The 26,097-nt window shown below is 42.8% G+C and overlaps 1 protein-coding gene across 1 annotated transcript in view; it reads right to left on the bottom strand.

Moving 5' to 3' along the window:
* The window catches only part of STT3A (STT3 oligosaccharyltransferase complex catalytic subunit A), a 145,783-nt gene extending 120,044 nt beyond the window's left edge, over positions 1 to 25,739 (bottom strand). The window contains exons 1-3 of the mRNA XM_085647394.1: positions 25,606 to 25,739; positions 16,119 to 16,258; positions 1,839 to 1,899 (exon numbers count right to left, since the gene is read on the bottom strand). Of these exons, the coding sequence (XP_085503520.1) occupies positions 1,839 to 1,899; positions 16,119 to 16,206 (149 nt within the window). The 5' untranslated portion in view covers positions 16,207 to 16,258; positions 25,606 to 25,739. The remainder of the gene's footprint in view (positions 1 to 1,838; positions 1,900 to 16,118; positions 16,259 to 25,605) is intronic.
* Positions 25,740 to 26,097: the final 358 nt, after the last annotated feature.

Genomic DNA, 26,097 nt, shown 5'->3' with positions numbered 1-26,097 from the left:
ACACACACACACACACACACACACATCTCTCTCTCTCTCTCTCTATACACACCTCTCTCTCTCTATACACACCTCCCTCTCTATACACACCTCCCTCTCTATACACACCTCCCTCTCTATACACACCTCCCTCTCTCTACCTCTACACACCTCTCTCTATCTCGAAGTGGCAGCCGGAGCCGGATAGCACTGCTTGTCCTTTTAAAAAATAAAAATAAAAAATAAAATAAAAAAACAAGCATTGGCATAGCCAATAGGTCTCGCCTTTGGGGCCTTATAAGTGTTTAACCATGCAACAGTTAAGGTTGTTGCACCAAGGATATTGTGCTGCATAACTAAATACTTATAAGGTTCCAAAAGCGAGACCTATTGGCTATGCCAATGCTTGTTGTAAAATGATATCGGGCTCAATTCATGCCCATTTAATTCATACTCCATTAGGCCTGGTAGGAGCAATATTAGTAACTAAGCAAAATACTTGACGGCTCTTGCCCCATAGGAAAAAAATAACTTAATGGGATAATGATCACTTAGCACAGTCTATGTAATACTAGGACTGCCAATCAGAGAACTAGCCGAGACAGACACCAAGATGTGATCAATAACATTAGAGGCTTTTCTACCAGTAAAAAAATGGAATTGGTTCCCCATTAGCCCCACTTTTACTTTTCAACATAAGGAGGCCATGCTTAATAAAAATGGAATTCAATGCACCCCCATACTCATTGTTACAAATTTCCTGACACCACCCATCCCGATTAGTGTAGCCACATACACGGAGTGCTGGAAGAGGGTAAGCCTGAATGTTAAAATAGCCTCCACAAATGAATTCCAAATTAGTATGAATACGGAGCAAAAAGGCTGCTAGACATTGATCAAGTGTGTGGTTCACCTTATTTCGTGGGGAATTAAAAACATTGTCAGAGAAATTAACTAATACCAAGTCAAGGCCGCCCTTAATAGTTACCCACATCAACTGAAAATGTGGTCCGATAGATGAAATATTTTTTTAACCGTTACCGGGAGCTTATTAGATAATAAGTAGCCCTCAGTTAGCCTTCACTCCCCCCTCCTGCGGTGCCCCCATTTTCCCAGATGACGGCCGAACTAGGTTCTGCTGTGAGGCCTTACTTCACTTGGAACTGGTCTGCTTAATTCATGGCATGGCGGAGTCTTGCTCTTTAGGTCCATCTACCAGACTGCCTTGCTCATTCCTTCAAACACACTTCCTATTTGGAGTGGTGACTCTCACCACTACACATGCGGTCAGAACTTGGACCGACGGGAACAGCTACTGGGGTTTCCTCATGGTCTCTCTCCCTCACATGCCTCTCTAAATAATATTGTTATCTTTGTTTGCAAGCGACCGCCTTGTCTTTGGGTGCCCTGGGATAAACGGGGACAATAGAGTACCCTTTATAATGACCAGTTTTTCTTCTATTCTTCCTTTTGTAGTGATGTTCCTGCTGTTGCTACGAAGGATCATTTTGCTGTAGTTGTTCCTTAAATGCGCATACGGTTGTAGGTTACCATCCATGTGGTTGTTGTATTGCATTGAACCCTTAATAAAATCTTTAAAAAAATAATAAATAAAAGAAGGAAAAAAAAAACAAAAAAACACCACACCCACCCAAAAGCTGTCTTTTAGAGAAATTGGGTAGGGGCTACTTAAAAGATAAACATTTCAGATTAGACTGCTATGAATATGGGAAATAACAAGGCAGCATCATTCAGTCACTGATTTTTGCAAATCGGATAAGACAGAACACAGAAATCCCAGTGGGATCAAACTGTACTTTTGTCAAGTGTGTGAATTAAGGCCACATAAAAGTACTTACGGATCGAATTCATGAATGACGCTTTCAAATCTCAAAACCGAGAATAATCTGGTGGAAAATGCTGAAACACACACATAAAAAGAACATTGAATTAGTAGACTAGTTCACAGTACTTGGCAAATGTTTGTTGAGTGTGTATATTTCCAATACAATGTTTGCACTCTGGAACACACAAAACAATCGCTTTTTTATTCTTTATCCTTTTACAGATACAATTTCAGTAATTACCTTCCTCAATAAAATCATAAACAGGTTCTGTCAATCGCCTAAGTATGTTATCAATTAGTTAGTTCATTAACCCTTGACTATTATTTAATTTCCAAACCCTGGTGCTAAGCCCCATTTTAGAATTTTGGCCATGTTAGTTTTCATAACCTTTTTTTTTCCTTCAAATTAACGATATGATGCAACATGTAGGAATATAAATGTACTTCAAGCCGCAGTCAAAAATAGTGAAAATATAACATTGTAAAAAACATTTAAGTACGGTGTAATCTCTCTCTCTCTCTCATCCTCTCTCTCTGTTTTTCTAGGAAATGAACAGCAACATGGGGTTTACATCTGATCTTCTCAGCTAGCAGTTATTTACACCACATTGCATACTGTCTGCATGTAACCCATTACTTATATAATTTATATTTACTGAAAAACCCAAAGGCCAAGCACCAGTTAAGACCTCACATATTACATCATTCATGACATGTTGAATGAGATGGACGAGATCACTGATGAAATCTCAAATGACATATGTTTTTTTTTTTATTTCTATGTATTTTTATTCACTGAAAAACCAAAGGTTAAAGTGACGTTATAGTTAGGTGAAAATGTCAGTTAAAACATTACATTTTAAACTCAGAAAAATACTGAAATTCCCCAGTTATAGTTAACTGACTAACTGAAGTAAGTATAACTTGCATCCTCGTTATGCACAGTGTTGTCATCAATGACGTGATAATCAATGATGTCATAGTACATGTTGTGAGTGATGTACTACTAGAGATCAGAAGCGGTGCATGGCGAAGGGACCAAATTGAAGTTACTTCGTTAAAAAGGTGTTATTTAAAGTAAAGCAGACCTACTGGCTTTGTCAAACAGTCAGACCACCAAAATATAAAATGCAGGCCTTTTGACTTTATAAGGTTGCCAGCACAACAACATATATAAAACTGACCTATTGGCTTTGTCAATAAGTCACAATAGTTTATCAATGACCATAATCCAATGCATTTCTTATACATACACACATAGCAACGTGTCATAATAATAATAGTCCCCAAAATATCGTAAAATAAAACATTTTTATTCACAGCAACCATATACATATGTTTGAGTCTTTCTTTAACACTCTTATGGCTTCAGCCAGAGCGCCAAACCAAATGGGTCAATGCACTCAACTGAAGAAGCACACATATCCATCGCGGAATGCTTTAAATGATCATAAGCACTCCTGTGATCATGTTTCAGTGACCTTGGAGACTGAGTTTTTTTAAATATTCCTGGGGGCTGGTATGTTCCCTGCAGCCCCCCGAAACACTTACATAAATTGCTGGTGGGACCCCGTTCCCTCCTTAGGGCACCACGGCTACTACAATATTTAAACTGTTGGTTTTTCTGTTTTATTTCTATGACTTTGGTACTGAGTCCCAGAGCCATAAAATGGCTGCCAAATATCTTTGCTGACGTTGACAGTGGCCAGTCTGCCGGTCCTGCGATTCTACCGCACATGAAATATCTATAAATGTTGTACCTGAATATCTGAAAAACTAAAGACCGAAGTTACACAACACAATAAGAAAGCTTTCTGGGTAAAGATCTAGCTTTCTGCCAAATTTGATGCAATTCCGTTCAGCAGTTTTGACTGTAGCCGTGTATAAAGATGCAAACTAAAAAATCCATTTGCTATGAAAACCCAGTCCAAACTATAAATACACAGTGTAATATATATATATATATATTACCTACTGGCGATAGCCAGTAGGTAGTTATAGTTAGGACCACGTTTCCATAGGAAAACCTCAACATTCTATTTTGAATAACTTTGGCGCCGGTCGACGAATCCTCGCGAATTTCTCAAAATAGGTGGGGCGCTACGCTCCGCTCCTACCCTGAAAGTCTCGGGGGGATTCGTCAAGCGGGGGCTGAGATAAAAGGGGGGTCCCAAAACGCGTTTTTCCCATGCATTTTTCCATAGGACCTTTAGAACGAGCTACAGCCCGAATGGCTGAACAGAATTACTCAAAATTTGGCAGAGAGGTAGTCCCTAGGTCAAGGAAGTGCCTTTTGTAGGTTTGGTGTAAATCTGTTCAGTAGATTCTGAGAAAATAGCCTTTAAATCAATATATATATCTGAGCCAGCTTACGGTACGCTTACCGTACGCTTACGGTAAGCGTACGGTGGCGTGCGCGAGCGCGATTCTGATTGACTCTTAGATCTTAGTAAACATTCGAATCGGCCGAAACCAGGAAGCGGCGGCCGCCATTTTGTCTCTCGCACTGAGAGAGATTTTTAAAATCGGAAGCCCAAAAACATGTAAAGGGGCTGTTTTGACAACTCCCTCCCACATAGTCATGTGGAGGGAGTCCCCAAACATCCCCCAAGTGCAAAAACGGTTTTATTTTTTTTTCGGCAATTTCGCGGGGTACGCTTACGGTAAGCGTACGGTAAAAAAATAAAAATAAAAAAAACACTATCCACACTTACCCCACCCCCTGTGCTTTTGGTGGCCGAAGGCCACCAAATGTGCTGGGCTTATTACAATGGAAAAAAACACTATCCACACTTACCCCACCCCCTGTGCTTTTGGTGGCCGTAGGCCACCAAATGTACAGGGCTTATTATAAGGGAAAAAAACTTAGCATTTAAAAAACCGTACTAATTCACTGAAAAAACCATAGGTTTCACACACGTTATAGTTAGGAATTAGCATTTAAAAAACCTTGCAAATTCACTGAAAAAACCATAGGTTTCACACATGTTATAGTTAGTGGAAATTTTACTGATAAAAAACCAATGAAATTGCCCCGTTATAGTTAGCGCAGGCAACTATAACTCACGCGACCGCAATCCTCTGCTGATGACATATGTGTCTTTATGAAAAAAAAATATTTGTAATATATGTATAGCTAAAAATGTATGGAAGAAGACATGGGCAAATAAGTGTCTAAATACAGTATTAGCATCAGCAGAGGATTGCGGTCGCGTGAGTTATAGTTGCCTGCGCTAACTATAACGGGGCAATTTCATTGGTTTTTTATCAGTAAAATTTCCACTAACTATAACATGTGTGAAACCTATGGTTTTTTCAGTGAATATATATATATATATATACACACACACACACTTTTTTTTTCACAAATTGTTTTCTTTCACCGAAAAAAATATAAACAATGGTAAAAGTGACTATACAACAAAGTTTTAAACAAAAAAAATCCAGTGAAAATCACCAGTTACAGTTACCTCTAGTAACTTTAACTCGTGCACTAAGGTAACCATATTTCGTACCCCAGCCATAGAACATGTCATGAGTGATGTAACAAGGTGGGAAATTAACAGTGCATGGAGAGGGCCAGTTATAGGTACCTTTGGGGCAAAAGTTATATTTACTAGAGATAACTAACTGGGAATTTCAGAGGATTTTTTAGTTTAAAATCTTATGCCGCCACTGAAATTTTCACTCCACTATAACATCACTCTAACCTTTGGCTTTATCGGTGAATTTCAAGGGGTTTGTTGAACGTAAAGTTATATTTTATTAACATGCATAAATCCATGCCTTTTCAAAGCTCCCGCCAGGAGTAACCACACTTGCATTCTCTGTCCACGCCCCTTTGGGCAGGGAAAACTGTGTCCCAGAGGTGTGCTCCCTGGGACACAGTTAAAGAGCTGGCGCGGAGGTCCGGGGACATCTTAATGCTCGGGTGGGAGGCCTCATGGGGAACCAACCAATGTTGCACTTGGCCAAAGGCCATCCATGGGGTGGGGTTGGCTGCAAGGCCTTGCCTTTGGTGAGGCTCTGCGTCCAACCGCTTGCAGGCAAGCAAACTCACACATGGCCTTTGGCCATGCATGCAGTGGGACCGGCCGCAGCACACACTTTCTGGCATGCTCAGCATGCAATTGGTCTTGAAGGTCATGGCCATTCTCCGGCAGACTTACTGACTTTGTCAAAGAGTCACTACACCAAAATATAACAAGCATTGGCATAGCCAATAGGTCTCGCCTTTGGGACCTTATAAGGGTTTAGTTATCCAGCACAATATCCTTGGTGCAACAACATCAAGTATTGCATGGCTAAACACTTATAAGGTCCCAAAGGAGAGACTTATTGGCTATGCCAATGCTTGTTTTGAGCGAGTGGCTCATGCAGGTATGCCACTGTGAGGTAGAGATGCTGCGAGTGCTTTTACAGGAGCCCCTCTGACATTGCGCCTCTTCAAAATGTATCTTGGGTCTGGTGTAATACTTCTAGCCCCTATTCCCGTCTTCTTGCACCCAAAGGATCCTTAAATGTCCCATGTACAGCCGGGTTGACACTCCTATTACCCCTGCCCTCCAGTGACACTTTACCCGTCACGGGTGGTGGTGGATGTGGACGTGGTGGCGGTGGATGTGGACATGGCGGCGGTGGACGTGGTTGTGGTGGGGGCAGACGGGGTGTTGTTGGGGGCAGACGTGGTGGTGGATGTGGTGGGGGCAGACGTGGTGGTGGATGTGGTGGGGGCAGACGTGGTGGTGGATGTGGTGGGGGCAGACGTGGTGGTGGACGTGGTGGGGGCAGACGTGGTGGGGGCAGACGTGGTGGTGTTGGGGGGCGGACGTGGTGGTGTTGGGGGGCGGACGTGGTGGTGTTGGGGGGCGGACGTGGTGGTGTTGGGGGCGGACGTGGTGGTGTTGGGGGCGGACGTGGTGGTGTTGGGGGCGGACGTGGTGGTGTTGGGGGCGGACGTGGTGGTGTTGGGGGCGGACGTGGTGGTGTTGGGGGCGGACGTGGTGGTGTTGGGGGCGGACATGGTGGTGTTGGGGGCGGACATGGTGGTGGTGGTGGTGGTGGCGGACGTGGTGGTGGTGGACGTGGTGGTGGCGGACGTGGTGGTGGTGGTGGTGGCGGACGTGTGGTGGCGGACGTGGTGGCGGACGTGGTGGTGGTGGCGGACGTGGTGGTGGTGGCGGACGTGGTGGTGGTGGCGGACGTGGTGGCGGACGTGGTGGTGGTGGCGGACGTGGTGGTGGTGGCGGACGTGGTGGTGGCGATGGACGTGGTGGTGGCGATGGACGTGGTGGTGGCGATGGACGTGGTGGTGGCGATGGACGTGGTGGTGGCGATGGACGTGGTGGTGGCGATGGACGTGGTGGTGGCGATGGACGTGGTGGTGGCGATGGACGTGGTGGTGGCGATGGACGTGGTGGTGGTGGTGGACGTGGTGATGGACATGGTGATGGTGGACGTGGCGATGGTGGTGGCCGTGGACGTGGCGGTGGTGGACTTGGTGATGGTGGACGTGGTGATGGACGTGGTGATGGTGGACGTGGTGGTGGTGGATGTGGTGGGTGTGGGGGGCATGGTGGTGGCAAATAGTGAGAAAAGTTAAAAGCAAAACACAGTGAATGATAAAAAAAAAAGCAAGATAGAGCATGAGGGAGGAATTGATGAGAAAACTGTCACAGTAAAAGCAAAACACAAAGTAAATGATAGCTATGCAGGACTGAATAACTAATGCTGCTATTTTGAAGCACACGTGTGCTTGTCACAGTAAAAGCAAAACACAGAGTACCTGATAGCCGTGCAATGCTGCTATTTTAAAGCCCCGAAGGCATCATACACTGCTGGCACTGCAATCGTGTGTTTGCTGGCCTGGGAGTGGTGCGTGCATGTGCAGTCGGCTCTTTTTGGAAGCACATACTCGTGCTTTTGGGCGCGGCCCTGCTCGCTCCCGCAAGGTGGGTGCTGCCACAAGCACAATTATGTGCTTCCAAAAAGAGCAGAGCGGCGGCTAAAGGTCCTCCTATTAAGCGCATGCGCGCTGCATAGGCGAGACCTAAAAAGTGAACCTATCTAGCTTTAGATCTATTATCATTGTCACTTTTTTTTTACTCTTCATAATAATGTTGCAGTGGACACCTAGGACACCCACATTTTTAATGTTAGCTTTTTTTGGGGGGGGGCGGGGGGGGGGTGAGGGGTGGGGCGGAGTGAGGAGTAGCCCCAGGGCCATACGGCCCAGCCAGCACACATCATATGTGCCCGCAGGAGCAGCATTTTGTTTCTTAAATGGGTGCCTCATCCACAGCTAAATTACTGTTCCGGACAGCTGAGGAAGCTAGGGCCCCTATGGCCCCAGCCAGCTCCACTTATGGGAGCCATCCCTATTTTTAAATTTTTGGCGTGAGTCCCACAATGCAGGGGTCATTGGGGGAGGCGGGGGAACCCCCGACGCACCAGCAGGCAGTGGCCATCATCATTCTGGGAGCTGGCACTTTTTCTTTGCCCCTCCCCCCTTATCAGGAGCAGCAACTTTTACTGCCCCTGCAGGGCGAAATCAAAGGGGAGTCCCCTGCACTGGAAACTCAAACTTCCTCATGCTCCCCCTCCCCCAAGAAAGAAAAATTGCACCCCACCGTTTCTTCCCATAATCATTCTGCTAAATTGGCAATGTTGAAATAGGTCTAAACATATGGCCTATCCCCCCCCCCCCGAGATCACTTATGCCCCCGCCCCCTGTTTGCAGACCTCTGTTTTAGAGAAGATGTACATGTTACACACAGCACTACAACACACACCCAGTAGAGGTCTTAAAGGACAAGGCACTATCTTCACAAAGCACTAGTGAAATCATTCTTGATCCTAGAGAAAGGTGGGAGCAGAGAGCTAAGTCTATTGCAAATGTCTACTACACTGAGTCACCAACCTAGAGAAAGGCTTGTTAAGAAACGACTACTACAGTCATTCTTCACAAAAGAAATGGGTCTTAGGAAACTGGTAAGTATGTCATAGACCAGAACTATACTGAGCCACCACTACAGAGTAAAGTCTTAATGAACAGGTTAGACTATTGCAACGCAGTACTATAGACATAGATTATCAGGGGACACATGTCAGTGTACAGACTAGCCCACTAATAAATAGTACATCCACTTTAAAAGGAGAATTATACTTATGATAGTATGTGTAAAAATACTGAAACTCATTAGTACTACACAAAAAATATGAATTTAATGATGCAGTACGTCAGTATTTATTTTTCCGTGTGAAAGACTTTACAAAACACACACTCAGTGGAGGATGTCATCAGGGATTTAATTTGAGATGCTATCAGTGATGTCACTGCCATGTCAAGAGAGATGTAATATACGAGATCATAAGCAGTGCATTGCAGGGTCGAAAGTTATTGAAAGCTTAGGTAAAGATAACTACTGAATTTCACTGGTTTTGTTCGAGTGAAATCTGAGCCTAGCTATAATGTCCCTGTAACCTTTGTTTTTTCTGTGCATTTCTAAGGCTTTTTAACTAGCAGTCGCGTTTGCAGAGTGGTGGAGAAAGAGGGCGGGCCTCCGTCCAGCTCTCAGGGATCCTGCTGTGTCTGTCTTACTTGAGTTAACAGGAGGGCTTCTGGGCCCCCAAGACCCCTCAGCATCCAAGAGGACTTCATCCCCCCAACCAGCAGTGAGCCAGGAGGCACGTTTGCAGAGTGGTGGAGAAAGGGGGTGTGGCCTCCGAAGTCCTCTCAGCATTCGTGCTCTGTGGGGCTTACTGGAGGTAACAGGAGGGCTTGTTGGCTTCAAGGACTCTCTGGAGCGAAGGGGACGTCATTCCCCAAACCGCACTGCGCCAGGAGGTGCGTTTGTAAAGTGGTGGAGAAAAGGTGTGTGGTCGCTGGCAACCTGCCTGTCTTTATTTATTTGTGGAGGAGGCCGATTTTTGTCTTGGGTCAGCCTTAAAATGATTATCCTTTTATTTTTATTTTTATAGGGAGGGGGGCTGAGAGGCCACCCTCCCGGGCAGATTTCAGCCCTGGGAACACCATCCCCTGGGGACTTGGCACCCACTCTGTTGGGGACTGCTGGGGACTCAAGGCTCCAGCGCTCCCAGCCGGCTCCCCGCCTCCTGCGGGAGCTAGTATTGCTTTGACAGAATGAGCTGCTAACATGCATTTCCCTCTCTTTCAAAGCAATTGTGCTCTGCTTTGAGCAACCAAGAGCAATATGCTCTCACTTGCTCAAAAAGGAACACAGTTTGCTATGGCTTGGCGGGAGCAGTAACGATCCTACCACGCCATAGCAAAAAGCTAGGTCCCAGGGGGTGGGCAACCTAAGACAGAGTCCAGCCCTGGCGGGTGGCGGTCCCCAGGGCCATCTATGGCTCCAGAAGGAGGGGCTATATGCCCTCCCTCCTTGCTTCAATTTTGCCCAACATGCATTACATTTGAGAAAACCTCTGGGTAAGTGGTGGTTCCAGGGACTGCGGGGGTCAGAGAGGCCCCCCCACAGACAAAATAAAGACGCTCCAGGGAGGTGGTTGTCCCTGGGCAGAATAAGCCTCAGGAGGAGGGGCCTGTGCACCCCTTCCTTTTTTGTATGATGCCTCTTCGGGGCTTGACCAACCCGGGGCCAATAATTAAAGAAGCACAAGAGGACGCTTTACTCCCACCGAAAATGTTATTTTTAATTTAAATACACTTTTTAGGCTCTGTGTGGGTCCCTGCGCAGACCCCCACAGAGGCCTAGGGTGTCAGGGTGTTTCTAGCCTGCCCACCCTTTGTTTTAACATTTCGCGAGAGAGATTTAAAAAAAAAAAATTATCTGTACAAATTTCTGATGAACAAATTATGCTTTCTCTTAACCCCATATCCAGAAGTAATCTAATCATGCAGCATTAGAACATGTAATCTAGAATCAAGAAAATCTAGCCAATAGTTTAAACTACTGTTTCACTTTGTGTGCAAATTGCAGTTTTTTCCTTTATAAATGTATCTATCAAAAGTTCTACCATGGCTTTAATTCACACAAGAGTAAACACGGTTCTTTTAATGTTTGTTGTTGCTCAAACCTGTCCATCATTACTCAACAACTTTAGAAATATAAACACCAGTTCTGACACAACCATGCTACATATGGTAAACATGTACCCAACAATTTTAACCCCCCCCCCCAGTATCCTCCTAATGAACTCCACCACACTAAACCACCTCAAGTTAACTGACGAATACTCACAACCTTACCCTCCTGTAATGACCACCAAGGAAAATGCTGGTACCTCAATGCCATACAAGAGTATAGAAACACCAAATGTCCTCAAAATATCTCATATTGGCAACATTGAATGTACTAATGATTGTAGGAACATCAGAGCCCCATACAAAAATAATCATAAGTCTCAAACACACACCACCATTTTCTACTCTGAAACCCTTACTTGAAGGCAAAGTGTATGCCTGGCCACTCAACTCTTCCATGGAGACAGCTTATAATGGGTTTACAGGCCTGCATTATTTACTTAATATATCATTATAATCTATATAATATAGATAATTTATTGTTTAACAGAGATTCACACCTCTCCTATTTAATAGAGGTCCCATCCCGCTTACACTCCACATCATGACACCAGCCCTTCTAACTTGGATATCACACATCATGAAAAATACTATCCTGAAAATTCTTGCTTAAAAGGAAGGTCATTTTGAACCTTATCTCCTGAACTATAAAATACAAAAACTCACAAAAACCCTGTAACTACACCAACTACAACAGAAGAAACACTTAATCACAATAGTTTCCTTAGTGATCTCTCAACAGATAGAGTCACCCACTCACTTTCACTATGAAGGATTCTTTGACCAATGTTTACACCACTAACCGCTCAGACCAGGTTGCAAAGTGCATCGCTAGTATCTTCACCCCTCTATGCAACTGGGCAAAGACTATAGCGATATGTTTAAACAATGTAAGTAACATCAGCATCAACAAATTGGCCTCCCCATCAGGTGACCACAAGATGTTAAATGCACCATTTCAGTCTTCTATTGCTAAGGCCACAGCAATCGCTGCCATGCCCCTGAACAATACCATGACTGACTTGCACATACAGACAAAATTCGCCCTTTCTCAAAATTCTTCTTTGACCGATTACTGCCAGCAAATTGCATGATATGTATAACCTTGACAGAACTGAGAAAATGAGAAGGGAGTAGCATTAATTTACGTAGAATCCCTCTCCTGCTTAATACTCTTGCCACTATAACCTTTCATGTCCTTACTGTGGACATTGGCTCTAACATCCCATCCAATCCAATCCAAAACCATACGCCATCTCCCCTACCATACCTTTTTTTCTCAAAATAACCTGCTCTTGAATTAACTTATGGCTCTCATGACAACCCAATTTATCTTTCAGCAAAAATGACCTCCTCTGATAATTTAACCTTCCTTGAAACAAGTCAAAAACATTCATGTCATAATTCAAAGCCTACATCTAGGAAAACAACTGCAAGCAGCATTGCATTTTTTTCCACCGACATAAAGGGTGCCATCCATAACCTGGTGACAACCAAAGACAAACATAGAGCTATGTATAATTTGATGCTAATTGACTGGTCAGATCAATTCTATATCCTCTACAAAAACTCCCCCTAGCCATGCCTACCAAAGGAAGGTGCCAACTACAGTTCAAGATTTAAACATTATTAGACTTCATTACTTCTACAATCAACGATAGGTCCCCATTGTCTGATCTCTCCAAACAACTGCCAGTGTAAAATGATTAAATGCATTAGGTTTTCTACAGAATTGTCCCCTTAAAATTCATACATAAAAACTTCAAAACAACTGCACACGGTTTCATACAGAATTTAACACACAAAGGAAGTCAGTTCAGGCACACAAAAGGCGCTTTATAAAATTATCATCTCCCTCTATCCTCTACTCTATATAGACCAAAAGGAAAACTGCTGTTCCAGGTGAAATCGAGGTTTTTTTCTGACACAGACTAGAGAATGTAATAACCAGATGCTGAAATGTGTTTAAAATGGTTAAGAACCAATCAAAAGGCAAAATAACTAATCCCTTTACAATATCAGATTGCAAAGCGCTCACCAAACATTATATTCAGAAAATGCAGGCGATCACAGAAAAGATTTCTGCTCAGCCCTCCTTTCTGGTACTTGCTAGCCTTATCTCTCAAGGAATGTTAAATCGCCTCCACGGTCTGGTTTAATTTCTGTTTCAGAACAGGACTTAAGACTTATTATCTTCAACACCAACCCATCATTTTGCTTCAACATGCATTGCTGAGGAGCATGCCCAAGAACACATGGCTGGTTGTCATTAGTGGTTAAATGGACTTTCCAAGATTCTCTCAAAGTAGGCCATGTCAGTTACTTTAGGGAAAGAACCCCAATGCAGCCCTGAACAACCTTGAAAACGACCTATTCATTAAAGTGTTTCCTTTCCTTACTTAAACTATAGAAAAGAGAAAGGCAACGCAGCTGGAGACTTCACATTGGAAAATCAGATGACTGTTCTACATCCATTTGGCTTCGCATATGGATAGAGCTCAAAAGTTTACACCACTCACTTCAATTCCATGATGAAGGTAAACACTGCATTCTGGTACTTATGGACATGTAAGCTACATTAAAGACTATAAAATTATTCGGCCTGCATTCAAAAACAGAATGGTTATCGAACGTATGGTTTTGAATTGGTTGAAGCCTACTTTTGCCATGAGAGGTCAATGTATCAAGTCTGGTGATTCACCATCAACCCCAACTAATGACTTTCTGTGACTCACAAGGGCTAGTCATTGCACCCTCATCAAACCACCAGGGGAAAAGTTCTCTAAAGTGGCTATCTACTTCTACCAGTATACAGACAGCACGCAAATGTAGCCTATGACTGAACCTGTAGGAAACACGGATGCACATGTTCAATGCATCTCGGACATAAGCTTATGCCACAGATGTAACTCACATTCTGCAACAACAACAAAAAAAATTAACAAAAAAAAATCACGCATTTGTTTTACTGTCACCAAACACCTCCAAGGTCCTCCTGCAAGGATGAATGATTAAACTTCACAACATTAAAGTTTCTCCTAAAACTGTCAAATCAAAATCACTTGGCTTGCCCCAAATTCCAACTGAAAAAAGCTTTTAAACATCATGAACTCCATTCCCCCTAAAAATTTGAAAATGCTGTACAGGGCCTTGTGCTATCCTGTACTGAATAAGGAAAGGACCTTCTAGCCCAGGTGTATCCGACGTTTTCTGTAATAAGAGCTACTTATGTCTAATGACTATCAAAATGAGATACTAATTTAGTGTAGCCATAGTGACCAAGTCAGATAAGATTACATAAGAGGCCAAGGCAAAATTACCAGCAGTGATCACCTCACAGCATTATACAGGGTTTCCAGCAGTTATGTTCAAATGGATTTGCCTCAACATGGTTAAAAAATGGACAGTAACAGCTACAATGCCCTTGGAACTAAGATAATATTAGTAATAAGTCTCAACAACACATTATGAATTAGGACTCAAATATAAACTTTAAATGTATATTGGAAATCCAACCATTCTTCTTAAAACATCAGCTTAGGAGTTCTGAAAATAAACATATTTTCATCATGAACACATGTATTACAATTGTATGATACACATAGTAATTCAACCAAGCAAAAGCTTGTAATATAGCAGGCTGTGATGCTCACGGGAAAGCTACCAGTAGCACACGAGCTACTCCTCAGAGAAGCCTGTTCTAATCAGACTACCTAATTGAGTCCTTGCCTCTCTGAAAGCCACTTTCCACTCTGCAACCAGAATGGCCTCTTGGGTAAAATAAGAGACATTGATAAACTTACTCCTACCCATAATTTCGAAAATGGCTAACCCTCAAAGCTCAGTTTAACTATAAAACTCCCTGTCCGACATAAAACAGTTAACCTGAACTTCCAACACCACCTTTCTTACCTCGCCCTTCTCCCACATCAGTCCACTTGCCTCTCATAATACCTGGAGCTATAGGGACAAACCTAACTTGAGAATCAAACGCCTTCTCAAATCAACAAGTTTTTAAAAAGAAAACCACAAAGACACAGTAAGTTACGGGAAAGGCACCCAAAATATAGAAGGTCCTTCCTATTGATAGAAGGCATGCGCTACATGCTAGTTCATTAAACGTTTAAAAAAATCAAAATAAAACACTTAACTAAACTTAAATACACTCACATAAACCCACCAAAAGCTATCTCGATGATCATCTTCACCCGATCGCTATATCTAACTGATCTCTACATTTACCCGATCATCCCATGCTTTCCATTGATACAAGACTAGATCCATATTGTGGATCTTCAAATCTAAATTTAAACAACATTTACTTAGACATAAATACTCTTAATAACCCATCTAGTGCTAGCCCCTACCCCTTTACCTGATCACTATCAGCAACTTATCTACTTTATATAGCAAATCACTTTAACTAGATAATGACAATATTCAAATGAATACATTTCTTCACTTTTGTCTCTGTTTTTGGACATATTTACTTGTATCAATGCCCTCAGTTTAAGGACTACCATTAACAGCAATCTTCTGCTTTTCCAGACATCTCTAAACTGCAATTTAAGTAGATTGCCTTTAATGGTGTTTCTCTGGCAAACTTCTCGAATGTATAGCATTTTGCCTTTGGAGTTGGGAACACTGATTCAAGAGCTAATAAATATCTGGAGAAAAATAACAGGGCACAGCAATCTTGATGGAACAACCCCATCTGTGTTCCCTGCACCCCGCCAGATAAAAATAAACACTATATGTTTCACTATTTGCAAATACTGAGAGCCAATAAGCTGTGACTCACAATATTTCAGTGCATTATGACCAGACTTCATTTGCCATTAAGAACATAATGGAGTTGGGAATGGATTTAATAAGCAGAGAAGCTTAATGGGAACTTCTGCTAAAATGGTTTGCCAAATCTCCAGTGCAAGTTTCCTCGTTGATCTGAGACCTTCGCTACTTTTAGTTCTTCAGAACCATAAAACTAAATTAAACACTCTTAAGTGTAAAATTGGAAATCCCTTCATCACTGCCTGTAAATCAAGATGCGAAAGGAGGGACAAATTGTAATCACCCATCACTCTTCTGTTACCCCTAAAATTAATACACATAATTCACATTCTGCTACCATGTTGTGAAACCAAGTGTTCAAATGCCAAAACTAACATCCCAATAAACCAATACGCAGAACTTCAGTTTAAAATTAGTAAATCAATTCATAATACTTACATAGCACTGCTGCCATAGACAGGATGAGGAGCTTGAGGAGGGTGTCCTGTTTCTCATAGGAGAGACGTAGAAATCCTAATCTAGTCATTTTCACAGGGCGGGTTGGGGTCGAAGACGCACACACACTCACACACACACACCTAAAACCCAAAAGAGGACAACGTGTTACATAGTATACAAACGTTATATCAGCAAGAACATTAAGGAGAACACAATGTGATGCACAAATGAATAAAGTTGTGGAACATATGATAAAGAATCAATCAACTACAGTTAAGCAAAATAAACCTTAGTTCAGACTGAAAAGAAAACAGACAAAAATAATTAGAGTTGGGACAAGAGAAACACTGGTCCATATATCAACTTTTTTTTTCACTTACCCTAGTTTTACAACAATAGTCTGAACAAATATTTGATCTATTCTATTGGAAATTATAAATGTAATCTAAACCTCCCCTAAAACAATGGGGTACTGTTTATGTGGGCAAGTTGTTTGGGAAGGTGAAGTGTTGTACTTGCAATATGCAGACTTGTATGCTTTGACCTAAACCTGCCCCTCCTGTTGCTCTACCATTTGACTTACAAAGCAGTCCTGTCATTCCCATGCCACCAAACACTTCTCCAGTGTTCATTATTCAAACAATATAGCTTGCGGTCCACTCCCAATCACCAAATCCAATTCTATGACCACCATATCGCAGCCTTGTTACCATTTGCCAGTCTTGCACTCTTTCATCTACACTAAAGAGATGGACGATTCTCCCTCTCCAAGTAGGTTATGCCTCCTGAACTTCTGTGATCGGAATGCCTTGCCAAGTAAAGTACTTTCATACGATAAACAGTTATTTTCCCTTTTATTAAAACTGTAATGACGGAAAACGGCAGTCACTGCTCATTACACTATGCTCTGGTATTCTTAGCCTTCATTAACACCTCACTTCTAAGTTCAGAATCCTTCAGTCTGTCTAAGGTGGTTACCCTTAATCCCATCTTTGGGCCAGCTGCAGAGGGCTCTAGTTTAAAGGCGTGGGACTCTTTCACAACTCCTTTGCCAGCCCAGCTCCATTTCACTACACATTACATTTTTTAAACAAAGTATTTGCCATCCTCTTGTATGTCAGAAGCACATTAAAAGGTTTCCACTCTAGTTTGCAGCTAAACTATGAAAGCTGCAGCACACCCCTACAATGAAGGAAAGGTCCCTTGTGCCATCTTCACATTCTTGGCTCATTTTTCTAGGCCCCCTAATCCAGTTTTCCAGCGCTGTATCCAATCTTGAACCTGCAGTCACCAGTTTCTACCGACATTTGGGGATGTCTCTTCATAAAGCAAAGTACTTTGTATTCACCATCATCCACTTTTTTTTCATGCTCCATGCTCATAGCACAAACTTCTGCCTCTTCAGGATGTGACTGTGGCTCCAGTGCTTCAACTCCTAGCTCGAATGATCTCTGGTTATCTCCCCAGTTCTTAGTTCAGACCACTCAGACATTGCAAGCATCTCCTACAAATCTCCCTTGCCTCCCAGCTACATTGTGAGGCCACCAACCAATTGCCAACTCAAGTTCAACAAATGGCACAGATCGGACCCCTGAGACTCAAGTAGCATCACTGCTTGCCCCCACTACAATTATTTAATTTTCATCAGTAAGGAAGGAGGGAGTCGACACCTCACCTACAATTTCAGCTACTTCATATCAACAATCAAAGCTAGAAGCTCCAGTGCTCCTTTAGTTTGCTACATTAGGGAATGCACAGCTAGAGAAAAGACACTCACGCCTCTTTATTAACAGACCTGGAAAGGGGAGATATGGTGGAGTCTAAAATGGTTGTGGTTCCTAAATTATGGTCCAGGGACCCTTTGGGGTTTTGCAAAGCCTACTCAGGGGGTCTGCGACTGCTTAGAAAATTAAATAATAACAGATTAATAAGGTGTATATAAATAATGAAGCAAAATGTAAAATAGAGAAATATTAAACGTTCTGTAAATGTAAAGAAATTTGAAATTGCAGACTAAGAGTGAAGCGTGTAAACCCAGATTGATTCATGGAAGAGGTGCAAGTATATCAAAAAGAAAATAATGTAGGCGATGGGTGGACTTAATTATATCTAGAAAAGCTTCTACCTTCCCATTAAAATTTCGATTTTATTTGTTACATTGGTTTGTTAATTAAATAAAATATTTCATCATTTATGTATTGTTTTGTGGTTCAAATCATCGAAATTGCCTAGGCCGTGATCCCCAACTTCCAGTAAGGACTCATTGGGGGCCCCAGATTCTGCTAATGATCAAGTGGGCATCTTCAGAAGTCAAAACGTCAATTACCACTGATCTAGTGGTGTATTACTGCACGATATGGGAGGTATTTGTAAAGAACAAAGGGGTTTTTGAAAGACTATAATAGCTAACGTGATCTGCTCAAGCACAGATTCGTCTGGAGTTCAACTTGGTTCGGCAAAATTATGGAGTGTTCGCCAGTTTCTTAAGACACTGACAGCCTGGAGAAGAGGAAAATCATTGCCTGCTTCAATGCACCTGTGATAACGGTGTTACAACACTGATATCAGAGAAGCAGGCACATGTGCATTAAGGCAGGTAATGATTTTCCTGTGCTCCAGGCTGACAGAGTGTGCTCAGACAAGTGGATGGAGGAAGTATAACTAGGTGCAGTCACAGACAAAGTGTAATTAGAGGTCGATGCAAACATGCACAAAGTACATCTCAGGTGGATGGGCAAATGGTGAAATCTCGCTGCTGCAGCATTCTGTGAAGGTGCATCAAAGCGAATGTGAGTATGGATTAAGTCACTAATGAGTGTATGGACAGTCACTGGTTAGAACCGGCAGTAGGTGTCGTCACAGGTTGGATGGAGCAGGGTAAAGGTCCAATCATACATTTTCTGCTTCTGAATGGGCTGTACCATTGCACGCAGTGAAAATGTTGCTGGATGCCAAATGTCCTGATTTTTTGCCGGATACTTAAGAATCAAAAACATTTTTCAGAACGATTGAAGCTACTCCACGGGACAGCTTGAGAAGCCTAGAAATGTGTTCCACTCTGAGTCTTTACGCCCCATACATGATATAAGGAGGTGCCTGTCACAGGGGGAGATTCTGTAAAATGAAGCTACAGAAAAACGTTTGTTCATACTGAACTCCTTGCAAATGTGGAGATACTATCAACCATTTCACTGTGTGAAGTCCAGCCTGGCTTCCCACTTATTTCCTAACGTACCCCTGATAAAGACTCACCTCTGAATATGGGGTCAATTTAGGGTTATGGGGAGAATTCAGGTTATATTGCCCCATTATTGATTTACTATACACAACTGCGACAGCTGTGGTACTTAGAACTCATAAGGGAAAACAGACTACATTTAGCTAATTTAAGCCCCGATTGAAAATGCTGGTGATGTGGACAGGGAGGTCGTGACATCCTACCTATCTTAAAGGTCCTGTCCATCTCTCTCCCATTTCTAGACCCAAATATGGTCTTCAATCAGGGAGCCTTGTGGCAACCAATTTCTAGTATCAGCCTCTCTGATCACTTTTACATATCAAGCTACACAAGGGTGACTGCACACCGGGCTAGATGATGCACTAGCATTCATAAAAACTCTGTTTGTTGAAACTTTGAAAGTAACCAGTAGCCCTACCAACATACAGAATTGTTCAAGGAAATGATTCTGGTAGGATAAAAATGCCTACTACATAAAGTTAATGACCAAACTTCATCTTTGAAATAATCTGGGGGAACTTTGTGAATATGACTTAGTATTAAAACAACAAAGGGATGGCTGCCTTGACTTTCAGCCAACCTATCAACAACTTTCTTCAGCCTACCCTTTCGAAATGCGGCTTATCCCCACTGCCATATCCCTGTTAACATCCAAACAAATTCATCTTTTTACCATACGCTATTATGTTATTGTGTACTACCTAGACATCGGTCTGACAATATTACTCTGCTGTACATGATCTCAGTTAGAGCTCATATCTTGAAATACCAGAACTTTACATTGCCAAAATGGATAACTGGGTGCCCACCCTTACTGCGGTTATTAATGCCGCAGCAGTATCGGGCTGCCCGGCCTCTTGGGCTTTATCCATAACTGTACCGCTTTTTAAAAAGGGAGATAGGCCTATAACAATAGGTGCTATCCCTATCTCACTACATGATTCAGTGGTAAAGGTGGTAGGCCATATTATCCTCAATAGACTTTCTACATGGGCTGAGCACAACAACATCCTGTCCGATACCCAATACAGTTTTCAGCCGGGTTGATCCACAGTGGACCAAAGCTTCAATTTGTATCTGGTACAAGTACACTGTTGCGCATGCCGGCACTGTTTATTTCGCCTTCATGGAACTGTCTTCAGCATTCAATCTTGTCAACCGATCGAAGCTTTGGCAGACCTTTTTGTCTATTGGAGTTAGCCCAGACATCGTAAACTTTTTGAGGGACCTGCATGGTGATACCAAGGCGGTGGTCCGATATACAAAGGAATGTGTGGTATGAGGGCGGATGCGCTAAAAATATTTACTGAGAGCCCCTTTTGAACTGAACTCTATGTGACTTTAAAACCTGACAAACACACTTTGGTTTGAGTCTTTTAACCCTTCAGAGTGTGACTAGAGGGGTCTTCCCCCACCCCTCCCATGGAGAACGTATCTTAAGATTCTTGGGTAAGATGTGATAGAGACCTCTCCCAAAACTTTTAATCACGCGCACGTATGATTGACACGTGTCGCACGCTTTTCTACCACGCAAGCTAAGCTGTGTGGTGTTGGATGAGTTCATGTAAGTGACCAAGGAACACATTCAATTTCCGGTTGTGCTTTTTTATCTTTTTCACAGGCTAAACTTGGAGCCCCCTCACAGTGCGGAGTGATATCTGACACCCCACCAAGTGGTTTATCTTTATCACCAGGTGGCAGACAGAGCCCACTTTACAACAGGTCCTGAAGAATGCCATGTACCCCTATGGGACACCAGGCAGAAACATATTGACCTTATATTTCGCGGTGATGGGAGAATAATTTACCTAAATCACCATACACCTTTTTAATACCATACAGTTGCATACCTTATTAAAAATTGAATTGACAATTGTAATGGTTTTTAAATCACATTCACCACTCACGGGACCCCACTTAGTTTAGAAGTGCATCCCTGTCGTCAGGCGAGGAAGGCCAATGATGAAGCATGACACCAGGTGGTGTGTGAGGCCAGTCCTTCACTTTTTGTGATATGTCTACACTCACTATGCAAGTTTAAGTACCTGTAGGTCACTTTTCTAGGAGCAGCCCCACTTGTGTTTAACCGATATACAAAGGACCTGCGAGTCACCCGCCAGCTGACCATTGAGAGAGGGGTCCGGCAGGGGTGTATTCTGACCCCTTTTCTTTTCAATATGCATATCAACAACCTGGAGCAAACCCTTGTGGAGACAAACACCGACTGCCCACATGCGGGCAGGCAGAGTCTCCCATTATTATTGTATGCTGACACTGTCCTCATGGCCAGGACTGCTTGGAGGCTGCAAACCCTTTTGAAGTCATTTGTACATTTTATGGAGCAGCTGGATTCGCGAGTGAACAATAATTGCTGGTTCCTAAGACAGATGTATTCTCATACTTGGGAGTAGTTTTTGATGCCGCCATACCTTGGCGTTCCCTTATTAACAGGAAAAAAGGGGACTTTGTTAGGACCAATTCTGCCATTTTCAACTTTGCTGCCAGGCTGGGAAATAGCTCTATTGGGGCCCTCTTAAAGGTCTACAAGGCCAAGTGCATCACAAAGGTAACTTACGGAAGCGAGATTTGGGGCTATATGGGGCACGAGGAACTCCAAGTCGTTGAAAACACTTTTTTTTTTTAAATATCTCCTATGTCCCCCGTAGGGTATCTCCTCTCTTATAGTCAATGAAGAACTTAGGTTGGCTTTTCTGACAGGCTGTCTTACCACCCCCGAGCATTGTGGATGAACCTGTGGCTCAGGGAGGAAATTTTAACTGACCGTTTTGCCTTGGATCACTACCATTGTAATCCCTGGCTCAAGTATGTATGTTTTGCCGACCTGGGAAGGGTCGATTAATTCACCAACTCAGAGAATATGTGTAGAAAAGACCGACGTTGGGTGAAGGGGAACTTTCTTTGAAAACGGCAGCTGGATAGGGAATCTGAGGAGCTGACAAAGCCAACTGTGCGTGGATACTTCCCTCCAAAAACCGCACCATCAACTGAACCCCATCTCCTCTGGATTGAAAGTCCCCACAATCGTTTTTTTATTGACCAGGTTTTGTTAGACCATTTCCATTATCTCCTGACCCACCCGAGAAAGGGGGTTGGGGGGCATAGGAGTCAGAGTCTTCCTTCCTGTGGCTGCAACGGGAAACTTACACAGGACATGATGCATTTTCTTATGTTCTGTAGCTCCTATGAGGTCCCTAGAAAATCCTATCTTATCCCCATTTTAATGAAGTGCAATTTTAGACAGGCCCGGGTTTATTTTTCTGCAAATGCTTACCAGGGAATCTGTGTTATCTGTCCTCAGCTTTTCGAGGTCTGCAATTAGACTTAGAGCTAGCTGCGACTGATTAAACTATGTCAGTGTTCTTAAAGATAGCTGGGGACCATTTATCGATTTTTTTTTTACCTAGTGGGCTGGCTGGTGTTTTTGGAGAAGTATTGCTAAATGTACATCATGTGGTTCTTAATTAATTATACGTCTGTTTTTTATTGCTGTGCATAGCTTCTTAATGTCATTCGAGGTCTGTAGAGAAATTTGGGTGATTCAAAATTGCACACAAGATCATAAACGGGCTTTTTTCCTTTCACCCATCTTTTCGGATTTTATTAGGAAATGCACAACATTTTAATCATCCTTTTATCGTAATGAAATTCACTTCTTTGTTTTATACTGTACCGTTTTTTTCCTTTTGTTGCCTGTTTGTGCATTTATGGTCTATTGTTATAGATCAAATAAAGTTTATTTAATTCTATTGCCACTGTAAATGTTTAATTAACAAAAGTTGATCGTCCAATAGTTCACAATTTGGCCAAATGGGGAGGCTGGTATGAAGAACCATGTATCCTGGGTCAACAGTTTCCAAATAGCCTACTAGACCAGTGATTCCCAAACTTTTTAAAACCAGGGCCTAATTTTTACAACAACAAACGTTTATGACCCACCTGGCTTGAATGGACATGCGGTGGACGATTTTCTATGTAACTAAAGCATCATGTGGTCACGTGCTACCATTTACAGAGAGCACATTTGTCACTGAGAGGCCAATAAAATTGCAGAGAAAACGTTACTGACATAACTATAGTGCACACAAATGAAAATGTGTGGAAATCGAGTTTCAGTTTATTATATGCATCACCAAATCTTGATTTATTGTGATCATATGTAAATCCTTGTTTCCATCACACGTCATAATTACTGAACAATGTACTTCATTTTTGCTTTCCTAAATGCACATTTCATTTATAGGTATTAACATTTTGTTGTGCGTTACAAAAATTACATTCTACTGCCTTTCCTGTCACTCTCCTTGAACTCCTGCAAGATTGTTAGATAATTCACTTAACTTTTCTTTCTCTGACTGCAAAGCGAGAGGAGTTTGTAAACACCAATCTCCATGTTAAAAAAATAAGCAGCAACCTGTCAGAAGACACAGCTTGACATTTGAGCTGTCTTTAAAGAGCAGAAAATGTAACAAGATGTACACGGAATTCAAAAGCATCTTTAATGACTGCTTGCACTTTTGCAATCCACCAGAAATTATCTCGCATCCCAGTTTGGTAAATGCTGTTCTAGACCACAACTTGTGTGGTAGTGATTCCAACAGCAAGGTATAGCGACTTCACGGGGAAAAGTCACTGTGCTAAAGTAAAGTGGGGATTAGATGCAAGTTCTCCTAGTCCCATGGTTCAAACATAGCCACGGGATCACAACTTGTGGCAGTATATATCCACTCAAGTGAAATTGACCTCTTCTAATGCAACCTATCAAAGTGTTTTATTTATAGCTCTCGTTCTCTGTGCATGTTTCGTGTTTCCCCATATTTTCATGTAATGGTAAAAGTGCTGAAGTATACTGTGAGCACTTTTCTTTTGGATTGTGGGGCCATGTGGGGTGGATACTGTTACCATTGGTGTTTAAAGGCTTCCCGCAATTTCATTCCATTTGGATAACAGAGGTATTCATGGTGGTAACTTCTGTCTCCAAAGGTGGCAGTAATGAGAATTCAAGGTTTACTCCAGATAGTGGTAATTGGATTAAAAATTATATACAGGAGGACACAGTAAACACACTTGATGCCCACAATATGACACTGAGTTATGCCTTTTAAAAGGGCCTGATTTAGCAGAGGTGTTAAAGGAATGAAACCTCCAAAACTAACTTTGTGATTCACAGACCCATCGCCACACAACAAATATCATCGGATGCCATTCATTATCTCTCCGCACGCGATGAGTCTCCAAACTCTCCATGCAATCAAGTGTCCTGCTTAGTGATAACGGACAGTTGGCCACTATAAGGCAGCATGGTTGCATATGAATTTAAACAGGAAGGAGATGTGAAAAGAGGGGGAGCATTACAAATGGGTCCGGGGCAAGATGGGTTGAGTAGCAGGCGTGCTACTCAGGAGGTACAGACATAGGTGAGCGTTGATATGCAAAGAAGGTGCAGACAGTAAAGTAGGAGCAGTGACACGTGGGAGCACACTGACAGAGGTGCAGTCAATGGTGGGTTAAAATGGGCTGGCATGTAGTCTGGGGAGTGTAGTAACATCTAGGATAAAACAGACAGGAGATAAAGTCACAGCCAGGTTAAGTCAGATAGGAAACGGAGTTAGAGATCGGTACTGTTATGGCGGTTCAGATAGGAGGGGTCGTCACAGATGTGTGTCAACATGAAAAGGTTACAAATGGATGGGTGCAAAAAGGCTGTCGAAGCAGACACGGAGGCATTCTTGAATGGGTGCCGCCACATACTGTAAGCAGCCACGAAGGGTAGACAAACAAAAGGTGAAATCGCCAATCTGCTGGAACATAAATGTGGTTGCAGGGAAGCTGCACTCATAAGTGGTTCTAGGCAGGCGTGGGGTGCACTTACAGAAGGATGCAATCGGGTGGGAAAACACAATCAGTGTAATCATCGGTGGCACAGGATAGACAGGGGTGGGGACAGAAAGCCTTGTACAGCCACAGTGGGTGCAGAAAATGCAGTCACTTCCTCTTTCAGGCAGTTGGAGGAGGGATACATTTACAGGATAGTCTAGACAGGATTTGATGAGAAGGGAGCAAGTAGTACGGGATGCATGGATGGGAGGTCAGTGTCACTCAGTGCGAGCTGCTCTGAGTCAACGGCTTGGACACTTTGCTCTACCTCTGGTTTTGGGTCAAAGTAAACTACCACTGAGAGTTACACCATCTGACAACAACACATTTATCTACTCTGCCATTCCTCCTTACCTGCACCTCTCAGCACAGCTCAGCTCCCCATTCGGTTGCTACACATCAACCACTGATCCACCAAAAAGAACCCGCCCATTCCTGAACTGTCTTCCCATTGGTTGGTTCCAGTACAGCTAGGCCTGGCGAGCGCTGGCTGGGCAAGAGCACGCTCAATCACCGCACACGAAGAGTAATATTCACGTTCTGATTGGCTTATAGTACTGACGTCCCGACCAACCCTCTCAAGAAGGTTGGCTAATGCAGCAAGAACTGCCCGTGTATTGGTCAACTCTTTTATTGGTTAAGGATCATATGTACATTCACTCATGCCTCCATGTTCGGTTGAGTAGCGAGCAGTGACGTGTCCGTCCCAGGCTTCCAGCGCGGCGTGTCTTAGTAAATTCGTTAAGTGATATGAAATAAAAGGCGGACAAAGATATCTTGACTAACCTAGCAAACAAGGACGCCTTCTCGTAATGATTATCGGTCTAGTTCATTCAAACAGAGAAC

Source organism: Triturus cristatus, chromosome 3_2 (genome assembly GCF_964204655.1).
Source record: "Triturus cristatus chromosome 3_2, aTriCri1.1, whole genome shotgun sequence".
Lineage (NCBI taxonomy): Eukaryota > Metazoa > Chordata > Amphibia > Caudata > Salamandridae > Triturus > Triturus cristatus.
The sequence above is the reverse complement of the archived record's forward strand: the minus strand, read 5'-3'. Positions and strand labels throughout refer to the sequence as shown.